At 35.5% G+C, this 17,890-nt stretch overlaps 1 protein-coding gene across 2 annotated transcripts in view; it reads left to right on the top strand.

Moving 5' to 3' along the window:
* LOC150106127 (TNF receptor-associated factor family protein DDB_G0285149-like) overlaps positions 1 to 17,890 on the top strand; it is a 246,739-nt gene that overhangs the window by 133,710 nt on the left and 95,139 nt on the right. For both annotated transcript variants that reach the window (XM_090393876.1, XM_090393875.1), the window contains exon 9: positions 2,406 to 2,456. In XM_090393876.1, coding sequence (XP_090250002.1) covers positions 2,406 to 2,456 — 51 coding nt within the window. The remainder of the gene's footprint in view (positions 1 to 2,405; positions 2,457 to 17,890) is intronic.

Below are 17,890 nucleotides of genomic sequence, written 5' to 3'. Positions count from 1 at the left end.
GAACTGTACCAGTTGTGTAACATGGATTGAGATTCAGGCAAAACACCAAAAGAATGGACAAGATCAATCCTAATACCTATTCACAAAAAAAAAGGAAGCAAAATGAACTACAAAATTCACAGAACAATAGCTCTAATGAGTCATGTGAGAAAAGTACTTATAATATTAACAGAAAGAATAAGGAAACTAATGGAATCAAATCTGGAAGATGAGTAGATGGAATTTATAAGAGACAGAAGTGCTATGCACCAAATATTAATTCTAAGATTAATTGTGGAGAAAGTTCTATGTAAAAATGTTTATACCTGTTTTGTTGACTTTCAGAAAGCATTTGACAGTATAGATCAGAAAGTGGCATGGACTGTACTCTAATCTTATGGAGTGAAACAAGACATCAATGACAATGCAGAGACTGCTGTGACAAACTGTAGAGAAGTAGGAAGATGTTCCAAACAACAAGAGGCATGAAGCAAGGAGACCCAAAATTCCAGGTATCTTCATAATGCTTTTAGAAAGAACTAGATGCCATAAAGAATAGTATAAGGGAAATTTCAATTCAAGGTACTAAAATAAACACTGTGATTTGCAGATGACATAGCCAGTAATGAAGAAGATGAAGAGTAATTAAGAAGAACAGTGCTTAAGTTAAGTGAAGGAGGCAAAATATATGAGCTGATAATGAACATCGATAAAAACAAAAACAGTGAATTTGGAGAGAAGAGGATGAAAAGCAAATAGAGGTCAATGGACAAGTGCTGGAAGAGGTTAGGAACTTCACATACCTAGGGAGCAACATGATGCATGATTTTGACTGTAAAAGAGGTAAGATCTCAGATAACATCGGACATACCTTTCCATACCTTGTCATCGGACAAAGTATAGAAAAGCAAATCAGTGAGCCTTCCCATAAAGCTGGGACTGCTGGAAACATGCATATTCACAAGATCTCTCTATGGTCGTGAGTCATAGCAAGACTATGAGATGAATATTGGCTTTCATAAGAACATGTTATAGAAAAATTCTATGAATTTTATGGGTACAAAAGATAACAAATGAAGAACTGTATCGCAAAGTAAACTGCAAAGAAAATCTAATACAAAATAATTCAAAGGAAACCAAAGTTTATTTGGACATATCTGTAGATTGAATAACAGTAGAAAGATGAAACCGAGATGTTTGGTACAGTGGATGGTATAAATTGAAGAGGATGACCAAGCTGAGAGTGAAGTAGATTACGTGAAAGGGTGGTGTGGAAAGAATTTGCAGGAGTTATCATCTGGTGATGGACAGAGAGAAGTGGCAGAGGATGGTGAAACAGGCATCGGACACCAACGGGCATTGAATCCATGGGCAATGATGATGATTATAACAAAAAATACAGAATAAAAATAAAATTCAAGTAAACTGATTTGAGCAAAGTTGGAAATTGGACAAGACTTATTTGCTCCTTTGGTTTTCAATAGAAGGTTTTAATATGGAACAAGCAGAAGAATTTTTCAATCGTAAGAGATAGCAGCGCTGATATTTTATATGGAAAAGCTGGTTCTTATTGGTGATATGAACAACAGAATAGGAAATGAATCTCAGACATAAAAATATTTTGGGAAAATTTGGAGAAAAGGGTAAAGTTACAATGACTGCCATTATCATTAAGCCTTTTATTATTTTTTGTATGTTCTCTCCATATTGGAACATAGTGATAGTAATGGCCGGTCCATAATGGAAATACCACGTGGAATTCTATTCAAGACATGGACTGGCCATCACTATCACTATGTTCCAATAAATTTTCATGGAGAGAACATACAAAAAATAATCAAAGGCTTAATGACTAGTGGCAGTCATTGTTGATTGTGATATCTTCATGTTGGTTCAGGTTACAAGAGTATACAGAAGATTTGAAAAAGAAAGCAATCGGCTGTTATTTCTATGTAAGATAAACTTATATTGAAGAGAAAAATATCCACAGAAGTTTTAAAAATAATCAAAGTTGAGGACATTTCAGCGTGAAGTACACAAATATCTGATATAGTTCAGTAGGAAAATGACAGAGGTTGAAAACAAGAACAAAATCCTTATACTAATGACAAAAATCTGAAGAAAACATTGACACATTCAAGAGAAAATGCAGGTTAGTTGTCTGTAGGATTGAAAGATTAAAAATTTATGGTGAACTTAAGAAATTAAAGAAGCAGTTGTGGAAAAGGAGTGATCAATCCCTACTCAGTTTAAAATGGTCATGTTTTGAAATAAATTGGAAAGTGCATGGACTTATACAGTATTTAGTTGCACTGAATTATCTAAAAATGTGTTAATCATGTTTTTGTTTTTGTTTTTTTTCTCTAAACTGAAACTTCCCAACTATCTAGATTTCGAAGATTCACAGATAAACTATTTCTTTTTAGATCATGGAAGCAACGGTTACTAGTAAATCAGCATTTACTTCAGAAATTGTGGTAAGTATATATATATATATATATATATATATATATATAATTAGTGATGTTTGTTTAAGTAAAGAAAATGTAAATTTATTTAGTATACAAAGCTTCCTAATTTGAATTATTAGCCATATTGCAATTATCAGCTTAATGCAGGTGGCTTGCATCAGCAGCTTCATACCTTGCCTATATCAAAGCATGCAACAAATGCAGAGCACTCATCAGCTGATCCAAATCTGATTTCATAAAAGCTAAAAGCAGAAAATTTGTCTCCTTTCCAAACAAACAAAAAGGCTTCTAGTCCCTTGCTAAGGCCGTTGGATTCAACTTCTACTCACCTGACTTTTGCCCCTCTCTCATCCTGACACCACTGTTACTTCACCAAAGATAAAGCTGACCTCTTAGCATCACTCTTTTCTTCAAACCCCTGTATTGATCACCACGGGAAATTGCCACCTACTGTGCTGGAATCCAAGCACCATATGCCTCCTGTACTTTTTCGACAAAAAACCATCAGAATATTATTAAATAACTTGGATACAAAAAAGAGTCTCTTAATTGTTTTCAAACATGCAAAAGAGTTAACACCCATGCTGTATTATCTTTATAATTTATATATAGCAGGCACTTATCTCAGCATGTGGAAGCAATCTCATATCCAGCCTGTTCCAAACAAAGAGAGAAGTCCACCATCGAACTATCAGCCAGTTACTACCACCTCAGTCCTCTCCAAAATAATGGAGACAGTCATCAATAGCCAACTTCTCCACCACATAGAGGCTCATCAGTTAATCACTGACCACAAGTATGGATCCCATGATTCAAGAACCACTATTGACCTCTTAGCTTACATCACCCACCACTGGACATGTGCAATGGAAAAGTTGGTGAAACTTATGCTTTTGCTCTTCACATTTCCAGAGCTTTTGATTGTCAGACATCAAGACATACTAAACAAACTTCCATCCTTTGGTCTACCTGCCACACTCTGTAATTGGGTTGCTAGATTCCTCTCTGGTCATTCACTGCATGTCATGGTTGATGACTTCCTCTCTCTTTGCTTCATCACCAATGGTAATACCTCAAGTACTTTTTATCTGTACATAAACTACCTACTCTCCATCACCACTAATCCTATCCACAGCTTTGCAGTTGGTAGTACTTTCCATTCATCTTACTCATTTGACAAATCATGCAGTGCACAGATATCCCAAGCATCAAGATCATCTGCAGATAGTGCCTTAAACACTGATCTATGTAATTATCCTTCAGTAGGATTGGGACAATCTGGTCATGTACCAAAACAGTCTTGTCTCTTCTTTCGCACAAGAAATCTCAGCTCACATTCTCTTTCCATCAATAATACACAGATCACCAGGTGACGTTTTGGAAAATTATGGAGACAACTACCCTGTTTGAGTAAAACTCTAGTTTAATATAAACCAAAATCCACATTCGACATTTCGTCCTTTATATCAAGGTCATCTTCTGGAGCATATATACTATATACACAGAGAAACAAGCTGCACTACAATCTACATGGTATGTTAAAAGTTACTGACCAACCGTCACAACAATTATTGGCCTGACCTCTGGTGAAAAAAAAAACCTCACTACACAACGAACACAATGCCTAGAATCCTGTTATTAGTATTATCTATTGGTTGTAAAATTACATTGGGAGCAACAACAAGTCTATATATATATATATATATATATATATATATATATATATATATATATATATACACTAACACCATGATTATACATATATATTCCAACCAGTTGGTATGGAATGGTTTCCAATACTAGCTGAAGGTTGCCTAGAGTCCCGAAGTATGCTGGATACTAAATATTAGGTAGGCTGAATGTGTGCCATTCAGATTCTTGGAATTTTCATGCCATCATTATTGTTGATATTTGGGTGGTTTATCAGAATTTTGCAGGCTTCCTTAAATTTTCTTTCACACCAGGTTTTTGTATGGTGTAAAGAGCAGGTACTTTCCCAGTCGATTTGGTGTAAGGTGTTGAGAGCGTGATCTGAGAGGCCTGCTTCACCAAAATGGTTATATTTAACGTGTCTTATGTGTTCTTTCTTACGTATAGGGATTGTACGTCCTGTTTCACCAATGTATGGTAAGTTACAGGTGCAGTGGATGCAATAAACTCCAGGATGTGCCAATGAGAGGAGTTGAATATAATGAGAATAAAAAATAATGAGGGATTTATTATCCCCTTAACTTAAGGAGTTGAATATGTTTTTAAGTTTTGTAGTGGTTTAAAGGTGGCATCGAGATTATAATGGTGTAGGATTCTGTTGACTTTTTCTGATAACCCTTTAATGTATGGGATGGCTATGGTTTTACTGTAATCTAGATTCTTTTTTGATGATGTTTTATGGAGTACTTTATTAATAGTATTTTTGATCTGCTTTCTTCTTTTCCTTCACTGCCTCTTTAACTTCCTCTGTCCACCATGGAATTCTGATTTTTCTATCCTTGCAGACAACCTCACCTCATGCCTCTCTGACTTGAATCTCCAAGGTTTGGTTCTTGTTCTCAAACTTTTTCATTTTTTCTTAAATAATCTTTATGTATTTTAGTCTACAGTTCACATCTGAGAGCTGCTCAACTTTTATTTGCTTTAAAACTTTCTTACATGTCATTCTTTTCAATATGAAATTCAATTTTATCCTTCTGAGGACTAAATAGTGATCGCTTCCAATTTCAAATCCTCTGTACACTCTGGTGTCCTGCACCAGTGAGAAAACATCACTATCAACAATAACATAGTCAATGAGACTTTTCTTATTCCTAGCCTCTTCTCTCCATGTGAATTTGTGCACATTTTTATGTTGGAACATAGTGTTAGTAATAACCAGTCCATGTCCTGAGCACAAATTCAACTGGTATTTGCCATTATTGTTAGCCTTGCTCTTTTCTCCAAAATTTTCCCAATATATTTTTGTATGTCTGACAATCATTTTCTACTTTGCTATTTAGCTCCTCAACAAGGACCAACTTTTCCTTTTTCATTATGTCAGTTGCTTTCTCTAAAGCTTCAAAAAATTCCTCCACTTTTACCGTAGTAGAACCTTCTGTGAGACCATAGGCACAAATAAGTCTCATTATCCAGTTCCCCATTTTGATATTTGCCCACATCACTCTACTTGAGACTGCCTGTCATTCAAGAAGATTCGCCTTGTAAGTAGTGTTGAATACTATGGCTACCCCTTCTTTTCCTTGATTGTCATTGCCTAATATAACATTCTATATTTATTGCTGAGAAAGATGTCACCAATTTGTGTCTTTTTTGTTTCAGTCACTCCTATTATGTCGATCTGGTACTTATCTAATTCCTCAGCTAGCTCCATTTCTTTGCTATTTAGGCTTCTTATGTTGATAGTACCGATCTTTAACTCTGATGATATTGAGTTGGGGTGTGCTTTCAGATTTGTTTCAGTAGCTGACTTTTCGCTGTTCGCCCTAGTTCCCTGGTGAAAACAACGGGGGCCTTGTTTAACCAGGCAATTCCCCAACTGGAATGAAATTTTGTCGTTGTACTATTTTGTATATTGGTTTAAGCCAGGGGTCGGCAACCTGCAGCTCTTGGCTGAACAAAGTGCAGCTCTTTTATATTGAATTAAAAGATATGTAATTAATACAAACAACTAAATATTGTTTTTTTATACGGGCTGTTCGTGGTGCTGGATACTACTATGCATGTGACGTGTTACGCATGAAATTTTATTGCATGAACAACTGACAACTACATTACATTTCAATTGCAGAACTACAAATTGAGCTTCTAGAGATTCAGAATAAAAGCATCTGGGTACAAAAACGTCATGAAATGGTAGCACAAATTGAAGAAAATTAGGAAACTATGGAAGAAACACTACAGAAAATTATATTTAATTGTTGGAATTGTTTCCCAACTAATTATTCAAATGCCAGGCGAGTTGCTTTTGGGGTTTTGACTCTTTTCAGTTCAACGTACAATTGCAAACAATTTTTCTCTTCAATGAATTACATTAAAAATAAGTATATGAACAAATTGACTGATGAAAGTTTGAAAGCTGAATTACTATTAATGTGCACGACAGACAATCCAGATTTAAGTAAATTGGCTGAGAAGATGCAAATTCAAAAGTCTCATTAGTGAATTTTAAATTAAAACAATCAAATATCTATTAAAATAATATTGTATTATTTTTGTTCGGATATTATTCTTTTTTGCAATACAAATTCTGACCTTTTTGCAATATTATACTCTTAAACATGTTTTGTGATTAAAAACTTAAACTTAATGTTATTTTATTTATTGAACATATAAAAAATTTATATGCAATCATAAAAGTGGTATTTGATATCTGGAGGTACTGAATTAAAAACAAATTTACCTAAGTTTGAACTAACTGCAACTTTGAGTCACCAGGAAAAATCGAATTGAAGTTGGGGCTCCCAAAATTTTGTTTCAATTAATTTTTTTGGCGGAATGGCTCTTTGTTTCAAAAAGGTTCCTGACCCCTGGTTTAAGCCAATAAGAATACAATTTGATCGGCTAAATCCCAAATTGTCAGCCCATCCTCATTCAGTCAATATCCAGGTAGATACCCAACAGGGTTCACCACGAGAAGGTGAGGATTGGACATTAGGTCAGAAGCCCTGGTCGGTTCTCCGCATTCCTTTAAAGGCTATGTGGAGGTCTCCTCTCAGTTATACAGCTTTGACCCTTAAGCACCCATATATTCAGACATAAAATACTTATTGCTGGACAAGGGAGGAAATGGGAAACCTTGTATATTATTATTCCCTAGTACTGTAGCACTACCCATCAAACATTAAGTTGAGGAGAGATCTTGTAAAATCAGTGGCATGAGCGAATCCTGATTGCATAATAATACTGACCAGTAATAATACAAATTACAGTACTAATAAACTGATTGAGCCTCTGTAGCTCAGTTGGTTTGGATGAACCCTTTTGTTGGAATGATTCAGGTTCAAATCTTATCTATGATGTGAGGAGTAAGCTAGTTGCATACGGAGATGGAGGTTTTTTTTTCCCTTCCTGAAAACTTAGGTTTTTCATCTGTCAAAACAGACAAACTGGCCGGAAGAACACACACACACAATATACAGACATGAAACACTTGTAGAATAAGGATTAATCAACCTGTTCTGTCAGATTTGGTTTTGAATATCTACACAGTAAGTGGGATATATGCATAAGCTTAAAGGATTTGAACTGTCCTCATCTTCACAAATCAGCTAACTCCCCTGCACTTGAAAAGACCTAATAAAAGTTCTTCATATTCTAGACAATTTGAACCCAGATCTTTCCAACCAAAGAGCCTCCATTTGCTGAGTCAGTATTGACTGAGCTAACGGAGGCTCTACTCTTTGTTTCCAGTGTTATTCAACACTGTGCCTAATTCCTTTTACTTGAAAAATACTCTGAGAGATCTCGTATTAAGTGAACATTCTTACTCTGTCTTCAGATATGACCTGTGTACTATTTTCAGTAATTAAAGAGTCAGTCCTTTTCCATATTCGGCAAACTTTCTTTTATTAGCCACCTAACTAGAATTTCCTGAATTATACTTTGCCACCTCAATCAATCTCCTTTCATTTCTTCTTCCTTGCTATTCATCACTTTCCTTAGTGTATACCTTATACTTGTGGCATTGATGAGTATGCTGTATTTTATATCTCTTTCATAATATTCTCTCTTCCTCTGTAGCTGCTTCATAATTTCATGCTTAATCTATTTCATGCTCCACTCATGTGGTCACTCTTGTTTTTAGGTGTTTGAGTCTGGCAGAGAGGTCTGCATCAAGTGTCATCTTATGGTCTACTTTCTACTCTTTGCATTTAGATTTCCTGTACATAAATGAGTTTTTCTGCTGACCTCAAATCGTATCCATAGCTATGCTGATGATAGTACAATTTATCTCCCCCCCTCACCCTTTCATTCTTTTGACAAATCCTGTAGTGCACAGCCATTATTAGCGTTACGCTCTTCCATAAACAGTTCTTTAAATTCTGATCTACTTGCTCTCCTTCAGAAGAGTGAGGTGAGGATAACCTTGTGAACTTCAGAGCTACAAAAGCACGGTCCTTTCTTATTTATCAAAAAAAAAGTTGCTTTACTCATGATAATAATTATATCTCCAACAGGATTATATTTTCCTTCTTAGGCTGACTTACACTTCTTGCCTCTCACTACCACAAATACATCTCAATTGTACAAAGGAAATGGTGTCTTGAAGAAGACACCATTTCCTTTGTACAATTGCTAACATTTTATAAATCTCAAATCCACTCAACCATGGAATACTGCTCACATATTTGAGGATTTCGCACCTAAAATTTCTCTGATTACTTGACTAGAATAGGACAGTGCAGTGCAATTAATTGACGATCATTCTCTCACAATTGCCCCATTCACTCTCTCGTGTGCATTCTGTTGCTGCCTTTATATCTCTTCTATATGTATTTCCAAGACCAATGTTTTGCTGAACTGGCCATCATCATTCCTCCACTTTCTTCCAAGCTTTGACAGTTTCAGCATTTCTGGCCATTATCCATTTACTGGCCAGCTTTAAAATTACAGAACCAACTTTTCTTCCTCCTTCTTATTCTATCTACCCATCTTTAGAATATTCTTCTCACTCTGTCTTCCAAAAGTCTACAACCTTCAATTCTTCAAGAAGCATGCCATTCTTTAGGAATACATTGTTATCAATAACTGATCTCAAAACATCTTTGAGGTGTACCGATTTCTCTCTCCTTTGCAGTTAATCATATCATGGCAGTTCATAATTGTCCATGCTCTGTAATGCCACACAGTTCGTTTGTTCAGTAAAGCTTACACTTGCCTAGCCACCTCCCATGTCAAAACTACATTATTGCTCTCACCAGCTGGTGGCATAATAGTGACTTCTGTTTTAACCATATCAGACATTATTTTTAAATCCTACACTCATTTGTTACATTTCTTCCTTCCTGCTGCATTTTCTGACTTACTGTCCACTAAATATCTAAAATTCCTACTCATTTCAAACTTACGCAAAATTGCTTCAAAGCTACTATAATTACTTCTTCCTTTAAATTCCATGTGGAAAGGACACAACTCTTTGGAGATCATCAATAATATCCCAACCCTTCTCCCATCTTTTATCCTGAAATTTAAAAAAATATTATACATGCATCATATTGTATTCCCATCAGTATAGCATGCTTCATCAACCACATCTCACTAACACACCAGTGATTTGGATATTAACTAATTTTTATCATTGCCATAAACTCTTTCTCTATATAATCAGTACTCATTTTGTTGGTGTATAAACATAATAGCTTGTCCTTGATCTTGCTTTCCTTCCCAATGTTCCTTGCCCTATCATTCTATCTAAAAGATGTTTGACTTTAGTGATCCCATTGAAATCATCTCTGAAGTTCTGCTTATCATACCACCATTAACCTCACAGTTCTCCTAATATCTTATGCTCACAACCTCACCATCCAATTTGTTTCCTTGGCTGGAAACCTCTTGACATCAGTTGAGTCAACTGCTGTCAAGAGGAGGGTTTATGGTTTTGAAAAGCTACAGGGAAAGAATGTCATTAGTGCATGGGGAGTGGCCAGAAATTTTTGAGAGAAGCAGTTTCGGACTGCATATCCAGTGGGGATTAAGTGGGTGAGTAGAGATATAAAACATTAACTGAAAATAAAGAAAACAATGCAGAGGGAATATAAATAAAAAGGGGATCAGCATAATGTTGCAAAATGTAAGGTTATGCAAAACACATGTTTGCAAGGACATGTATAAGATTGAAGTAATACAGAATAAAAAGGGCAATAAGGAAGAAAGTAAACACTACAGACATATAAGCCTACTCCCGACCATATATAAAGTCTTCACAAAAATTATAAATAATAGGATAAATCTAAACTAGAGGGAATGCAATCCTGTGAACAAGCTGGATTTAGAAAGAAATACAATACTTTGGATCATATTTACACATTAAGACAGCTCATTGAAAAATCAATTGATTACAAGAAGCCCTTATGTCTGGCCTATATAGACTATGAAAAAGCATTTGATTCAGTTAAAACATCTGCAATACTAAAAGCTCTTGAAACTCAGGGAACTCAGAAACCACATATTGAAACACTAAAACATATTATAATAATGCAACTTCTGTAATTAAATTATATAAAAACAGTGAAAAGTTCCCAACACAAAAAGGCATCCTTGCCAGATGCCTTTTTGTATTGGGACACCATATCTCCTATCTCCCAAAAAAATTATGAAGGAAAGTGGTATTAAACATGATATCAAAATTGGAGATGTTAATGTCAGCTCTTTGCTTTATGCGGATGATGTTATACTTCTGAATAAATCCACTACAAGTCTGCAAGGTTCTCTGACTAAATTGAATAGCTGTTGTAATAGATATGGTATGAAGGTCAGCAATAAAAAGACAAAGACGATGAAAATAGGCAGAATAATTGAAAATGTCAACTGTGTTGTGAATGGAGAACCTGTGGAACAAGTAAAGCATTTCAGCTACTTAGGCACAATTTTTAGTGAAGATGGTAAATTAAATATGGAAATAGACAACAGAATCAGCAAAGCTGGTATGGTGGGAAGTCAATTGAATAAATTCATATGGAATAAGAGAGAAATTAGTCGGAACACTAAATTAGCTGTATACAAGACAGTGTTCAAACCAGTTTTAACTTACGGATCTGAGAGCTGGGTCAGAAGTAAAACACTTGACCAAAGACTAGAGACCGCAGATATGAGAGTCCTGAGAAAGATTAGAGGCATGAACAGATGGCATCAATGGCAATATCATATTAAAAATGAGGATATTAGGAAAGAACTTGACATTGTCAGCATCCAGGAATGCATTAGCAGAGCTAATCTCAGATGGTATGGTCACTTAAATAGAATGGGAGAGAAAAGATTAGCAAAACAAGTGTTCTCTGCCAGGTTGGCAGGAAAACGACCCAGAGGAAGACCAAGATATAGGTGGATTGATATGGTACAAAGTGCCTTAGAAGATAGAAATATAAGATCTGATAATGTTGGAGTCTTGACAAGTAACAGACTGATTTGGAGGAAAATTGTAGATTGGAAGTTAGTAATGATGTAATTTTTTCATTTAGTGCTATCATATCCTGTACACCCCTTGAGGGTACATGGCAGGAATTTGATGATGATGATGAGAGAAAGACTGCATTATCTGAAATTTGCAGATGATATTGTCCTAATAGCAAATATTCTTGAAGATCTGGAAGAAATGCTAAATCAGCTAAATGAAGCCTCCAAAGTAATTGAATTAAAAATAGAGAAAAAACAAAAATAATGATGAATAAATACATAAACCATGGAACTCTCAAAGTGGAAAACCATGAAATAGAACAAGTTACTTCATATGTATATTTGGACCAATTGTTATCCTTTGAAGATTGCCAAAGAAAAGAGATTGAAGAATTCACCTTGGATGGATGGCTTTTGCGAAAATGAGAGACATATTCAGAAGTGACATCCGTGTGAGTCTGAAAAGGAAAGCTTTCGACCAGTGCATACTTCCTGTCCTAACATACGGAGGAAAAACATGGACTTTAACAAAAGCCCTAAACAAATAGCTGAGAACAACACAACATCGTATGGAGAGAAGTATGCTAAAAATAACATTAAGAGATAGGAAGACAAATACCTGGATAAGATCTCAAACAGATGTCATGGATATTGTAAAATACATTAAACAGGCTAAGTGGAGATGGGCTGGCCATATTGCCAGATGCAGTGATGGGAGATGAACTAGAAAAACAACAGAGTGGAGACCAATGGATGGAGCAAGACAAAGAGGAAGACCGAGAAGAAGGTGTAGGGATGAACTGGAAGAAATTGCAATAGTGAGATGGATGGAAGAGGTAGAAAATCGAGTGGTCTGGAAAATCAATGGGGAGACCTTCGTCCAGCAGTGGTCAGAACCAAAAGGTTGAAGAAGAAGAATGCAGAATACTAATGTTGAATTTATAAAAATCAAGTGGATATTAGCATTATTTCTTATTTCGTAATGTTGAAGTTCTGCATTACTTCAACCTTAGTATCACTTCTGGGTCTGGCTCCAACAGATGAGACCTCAAAGGCTGCATCATCTGGATAGTGACCCTTCCCATAATGCATAGCATTATACATGTCCACATGGATACGTGCTTTGCATTATGGGATACTAAGACAGTTAATGCGAAGTCATTAGCTTCTATATACGAGTTGCTCCAGTCCTGAAAATACTTCAGGTGCAAGCTTTGTTTGCTTACACTTGTATAAAGGATTAAACCAAGTATATAATTTCTTGGTATCTGTAATTAGGACTGTTTAATCCAGTCTTACCCTTAACACTTTTGTTAAATTATTGATTAGGCAACCACTGTTGCTGTATTAACATGGGATTTGGTCTCTTTGAAGTTTTTTTTTTTTTTTTCCACTACAGGTTAGGCCAGCAGAATACTGGTTGAACAAATCATTGTCACTTCAACATACTGTTTGAAAAGTAATATAGCTTGTCTCTGCATACATATGTGTATGCTCTAGATCAGTGGTTTCCAACCTTTTTCCACTTGTGTACCCCTTTTAAGCCCATTTTTATAAATTGTATCCCATGTTTTTAAATACCAACACTTTTGTTTACTTTACTTGTTTTTCCACCATTACTGATTATTTTTTGTGTACCCCTGAACGGCCCAGCACGTACTCCTGGGGAATCGATGCTCTAGATGATGACCTTAATATGAAGGTTGAAATGTCAGGAAATTAAAGTAAATATTCTTAACAAGTTTGTAGTCTCCATAATTTTATTTATATGAATGCTGATCATATAACATTAAAGGAAAAGCTAGATCAAATATTAATTGAAAATTCACCTTTGTAAATATGCTTTGGTCACATGCTACTCTATAGTGACTATCAATTTAAAGTTTAGATGTGTAGAATTTATTTCACAGTCATTTCTTATAGAAGAAGCAGCTGGGGTCATATTTTTGTCATTGCACCACCTAGACAATGTTAACCTTCTTCTCAAGGATTTTGTATTTGCCTATTCTGGCTTCGCTGGTCTTTCCATTCTAAATAGATGCTGTTTCCATTTCTCTCTATATATATTCCTTGATCTTTTCATTTACTTTGTAAATATCTAGCTCTCTTCTGATGTCTTAATTTCTTATATGGTCCAATTTTGTGCATCCTTTAACTGCTGTTTAAGAGCAGTTAAAGAATGCACTTTTAGCAGTAGTTGACTTTCATCTTTCTTTTTAACAGTCCATATTTCTGAACCATATGTTTTAGTCGTGTTTCTCTTCTTATTTTTTTACTCAGTGGCCTTTTAATCGTTCCACAGATTTTCTTGACTTTCTTTATTTTTTTTATCTGTGTCTTTATCTTATATGTTATTATGCAGCCTAAATAATTAAACTATGTCATCTGTTCTATTATTTTATTTTTTTAATGACTATTTGATCTAACATGATCCTGACCTTTAAATGCCATGACTTTTGTTTTCTTTTGTGGAAATTTTGAATTGCATTGTTGGTTCATTTTGTTTAATTCGTTAACTGATTTTTGAAGATCATCTGCATTGTATTGATAAGTTTTTCTGGTTAACTTGTTTTATTGTTGTTTTACATATTTTAATAATCTGATGAGTATATATATTGAATGGAGTTGGAGATGAGCTATATCCATGTTAACGCTGTAATATTTTCTTACTCTTTGTTTTTATATTTATTTCTCATTTATTATCAACGTTACTATTCGCATACAGTTGCACTTCAATTCTAGGCGGCCATTTAATTTAACAATAATGTGCAAAGTAAGGAAGACAAAGGGATTGCCTTTGGGTAGCGCCAATTCCTTTGTTTCATTCCTGGTGATAATCCCTTTTTGGATTTAGGGAAAATTTATATTATGCTGCGCCACCCTAAATCCTAGACAAGAGAATAACTCAAAAATCAGAGAATTGACACTCAGAATAGTACACTATTATATAACTCCTAGACAAATTCGTTAAGTACTTAAAATCTTACAACAACTAAATTTCAATTGCAGTTGTAGCCACCTTTATGTTTTACCTCCCGCCTTGGTTCTGACTTTTATGAGCGGTGCAATAGGAACAAAATCAGGCAAGTCGTTAGATTAATACAGAAGAAAGACATTTACTTATCAAATTAAACAATTTACAGGTGACAATAGTTACTCGCACAGAATCACAATTATCCTTGAGAATAAGTTCAATTAATTAAATGATGCAAACTCTCTTTTAACATTTTACAACATGAATCTAGAATAGAGCTTCAATTAATAGCTAAACATTCACTCAGTAATCAACATTCCTAAAAGTTATCGAATTAGCAGACTGAGTACACCTTTTGTATTAATATATTCTACACAATCCTTTTCTTAGAACATAAGGTTCCCCTTTCTCACTTTGTATAAGCTCTAGAGTCCTTTCACGCAAAACATGCATAAACAAAAGTCCTTTGCGCAAACAATGATTATCCCTCTTAGCACAATTACATAACAGAACAAAGGTTTACATTACCAGGGACCATAGATATACTTGTCCTTCTCCATACTTGTCTCGGGAGTACTTCCATCTCATTGACCATGCTCCTACTTGATTTTGTCTAAAAGAATCAACTGGTGGGCTCGGACACGACTCGCCTCCTTCAAAGTAAATAACTCTGGCTTGCCGCTATCAGGTTAAGTGGCTTGGTATGACTTGTCGATTTGTGCTGTGCCTTCTGCAGGATCAGGATCTGTACTTCGCTGATTTACTGCTTGACCAGTGGGCTGCCGATAGACATCTTTGCGTGTTCCTACGACCTCCGTGGGATCTCCTGAACTTGATGACCAGTCAAACGAAGGGGAAAAAAGCCACAAGCTGGTGCCACCATGCTTTATATATCCGAGGCACGATGCTTACCTTCTTAGGTCACTTTCTTTCTCCTTTGCACTCAGTGCCGCCGTCTCCCCTAGTGTGCTTCGGTGGAAACGTCTGCGTGCAATTCCTCTCAGGTGCACGATATTTGCTTCAGGCCTTTACTTCTTAATCCGATTATCTTATTTGCTCCATGACACAAACATTTACACAAAGTTCACATAGTTTTAACTTCTGGAAATTTTACAATGAATAACTACAACATAACGTATAGAGAAAAATACTTAAATTATGAATGTTGTTGGTAGTTTACAATCAGTTTCATATTTTCTGATATACAAATATGAGCTCCGGAAATGCTGTTGCTTGTTAAATCTGAATGAAATACTTATGAATTAAAATTTCTTTCATCCAGATAAATTTTAATATTTTTGTTCATTTATTACCTAACTGTAACTGTATATTTGTATCTTTATATAAACTTTGTATAGCTTGTACCAAATGTAATGGGTATCCATTACATTTGGAATATAATGAAAAAACACATAAGGTGTTTTTTCATTATATTCCATAATTTTTCTCTGTGTATTTTATCAAAAGCATTATCATAATTCAAGGCCAGATGAGTCTCTAAATTAAATTCTCATCTTTTTGCAATAATTTTTTTAAAATATTTTTTTTTTGGATTTTGCAAAGGAATTTGACAGGGTACCACATAAGGTGATATTTAATTTGCAGCACATGGGTTTAGATGTCGGGTTAGTCAACTGGATTCAGGATTGGCTGTCTGGTGGGGCAGTATCATGGAGGCAGACGGTTACAAGTGGGGTCCCACAGAGCTCAGTACTGGGACCTGTATTTTTAACCTTTATATGAATGATGGAAGTTTATTTTTCACCTGTTAGACTATAATAAATTTAGTTTAATCATTTATCCAAGTGGGAGCAAACAAAGATTTTGCGCCTGAAAATATCTTCAGGACTGAGGTAAGGTAGTACAACATCGGGCAACTCACAGCAAAGGTGGATCAAGCTCTCAACTCCTTGTCTCAGTATCTCCCATAATGAACAGCACATTTCCTTGCGGGCATGTACACTGCTATGCATTAAGGGGGGGGCACTACCGATACCGGTTTCGACCTTTATTGAGGTCTCGTCATTGGGAGCCAGGCCCAGAGTGGAGATACTAAGGCAGAAGCAATAGGAGAGGTCATCCTTACCTATAGGAATTGCCAAAAGGTGTGCCACTTTATTATTAAATTACTCTGGATTTAGAGAAAGATGTTGAAAGTTTATTTTTCACTTGGTTAGACTATAATAAATTTAGTTTAATCCTTTATCCAAGTGTGAGCAAACAAAGTTTGTGCCTGAAAATATCTTCAGGACTGAGGTAAGGTTGTTACTACCTTACCTCAGTCCTGAAGATATTTTCAGCCGCAAACTTTGTTTGCTCATACTTGGATAAAGGATTAAACTAAATTTATTATATTTATATGAATGACATTGTCAATGGATTGCAGTGGAATATTCAGTTATTTACAGATGATGTGAAGCTGGGAAGGGTTATTAGTAATAGTGTAGATGTAGCAGCCCTGCGAAAGGATTTGAATAAACTAGACAGATGGGCAAATGAATGTGGCATGTTGGTTTAATGCAGCAAAGTGTAAAGTCTTGAAGTTTGAAATCTTTAGTAAAAATGTATCACTTCTACAGCATTATCAGTTTCCAAAAAACTTGGCATCCTTTTCCACTCAAGACAGTACTTCTTTGCCAAACAGTTACTTTCTATGTATAAATCCCAAATCCGACCAATATTAGAATATTGCTCTCATGTATAGGGTGGTGCACCTAAAGATCTCTCTAAAAATTTTTGATGCTGTTCATAAGTGACATTTCTCCTACAGAATCTCTTCAGCCACTTTCCCATAGATCTGTTTCTGCATCATCTTTCTTATATTTCTATGGCCATTGTTCAGCAGAACTAGCATCCATTATGCTTCATATTGCTGCCAGATCTACAGGAAATCATGCTACAGCCACTCAGCATCCCTTTTACAGTCGAACTGCATACTCAGCAAACCTGCTATTCCCAGTCATCTTTCATTGATGACTGAGAGTAGCAGGTTCTGCAGAACAGTCACCCTCATGAAGCATTTCCAAAAGACTACAGTCTTCAACAGTTCAAGAAGAATATCAACAGACTACTCTATTCCTGAGCCTTCCCTCGCACATCTTGAAAGTTTATTTTGCACTTGGTTAGACTATAATAAATTTAGTTTAATCCTTTATCCAAGTGTGAGCAAACAAAGTTTGAGCCTGAAAATATCTTCAGGGCTGAGGTAAGGTGGTGCAACACCGGAAACTTGTAGCAAAGGTGGACCAAGCTGTCATCACTACTATCTCAGTATCTCCCATAATGCAAAGCACATCTCCTTGCGGATATGTATAATGCTATGCATTAAGGTAAAGGCCACTACCCAGACCGGTTTTGACCT

Source organism: Typopeltis vanoorti, chromosome 6, assembly GCF_054136105.1.
Source record: "Typopeltis vanoorti isolate ZY-2024b chromosome 6, IOZ_Tvanoo_1.0, whole genome shotgun sequence".
In the NCBI taxonomy this organism is placed as follows: domain Eukaryota; kingdom Metazoa; phylum Arthropoda; class Arachnida; order Uropygi; family Thelyphonidae; genus Typopeltis; species Typopeltis vanoorti.
Note: the sequence above shows the minus strand (reverse complement) of the source record. Positions and strands in the feature narration are given on the sequence as shown.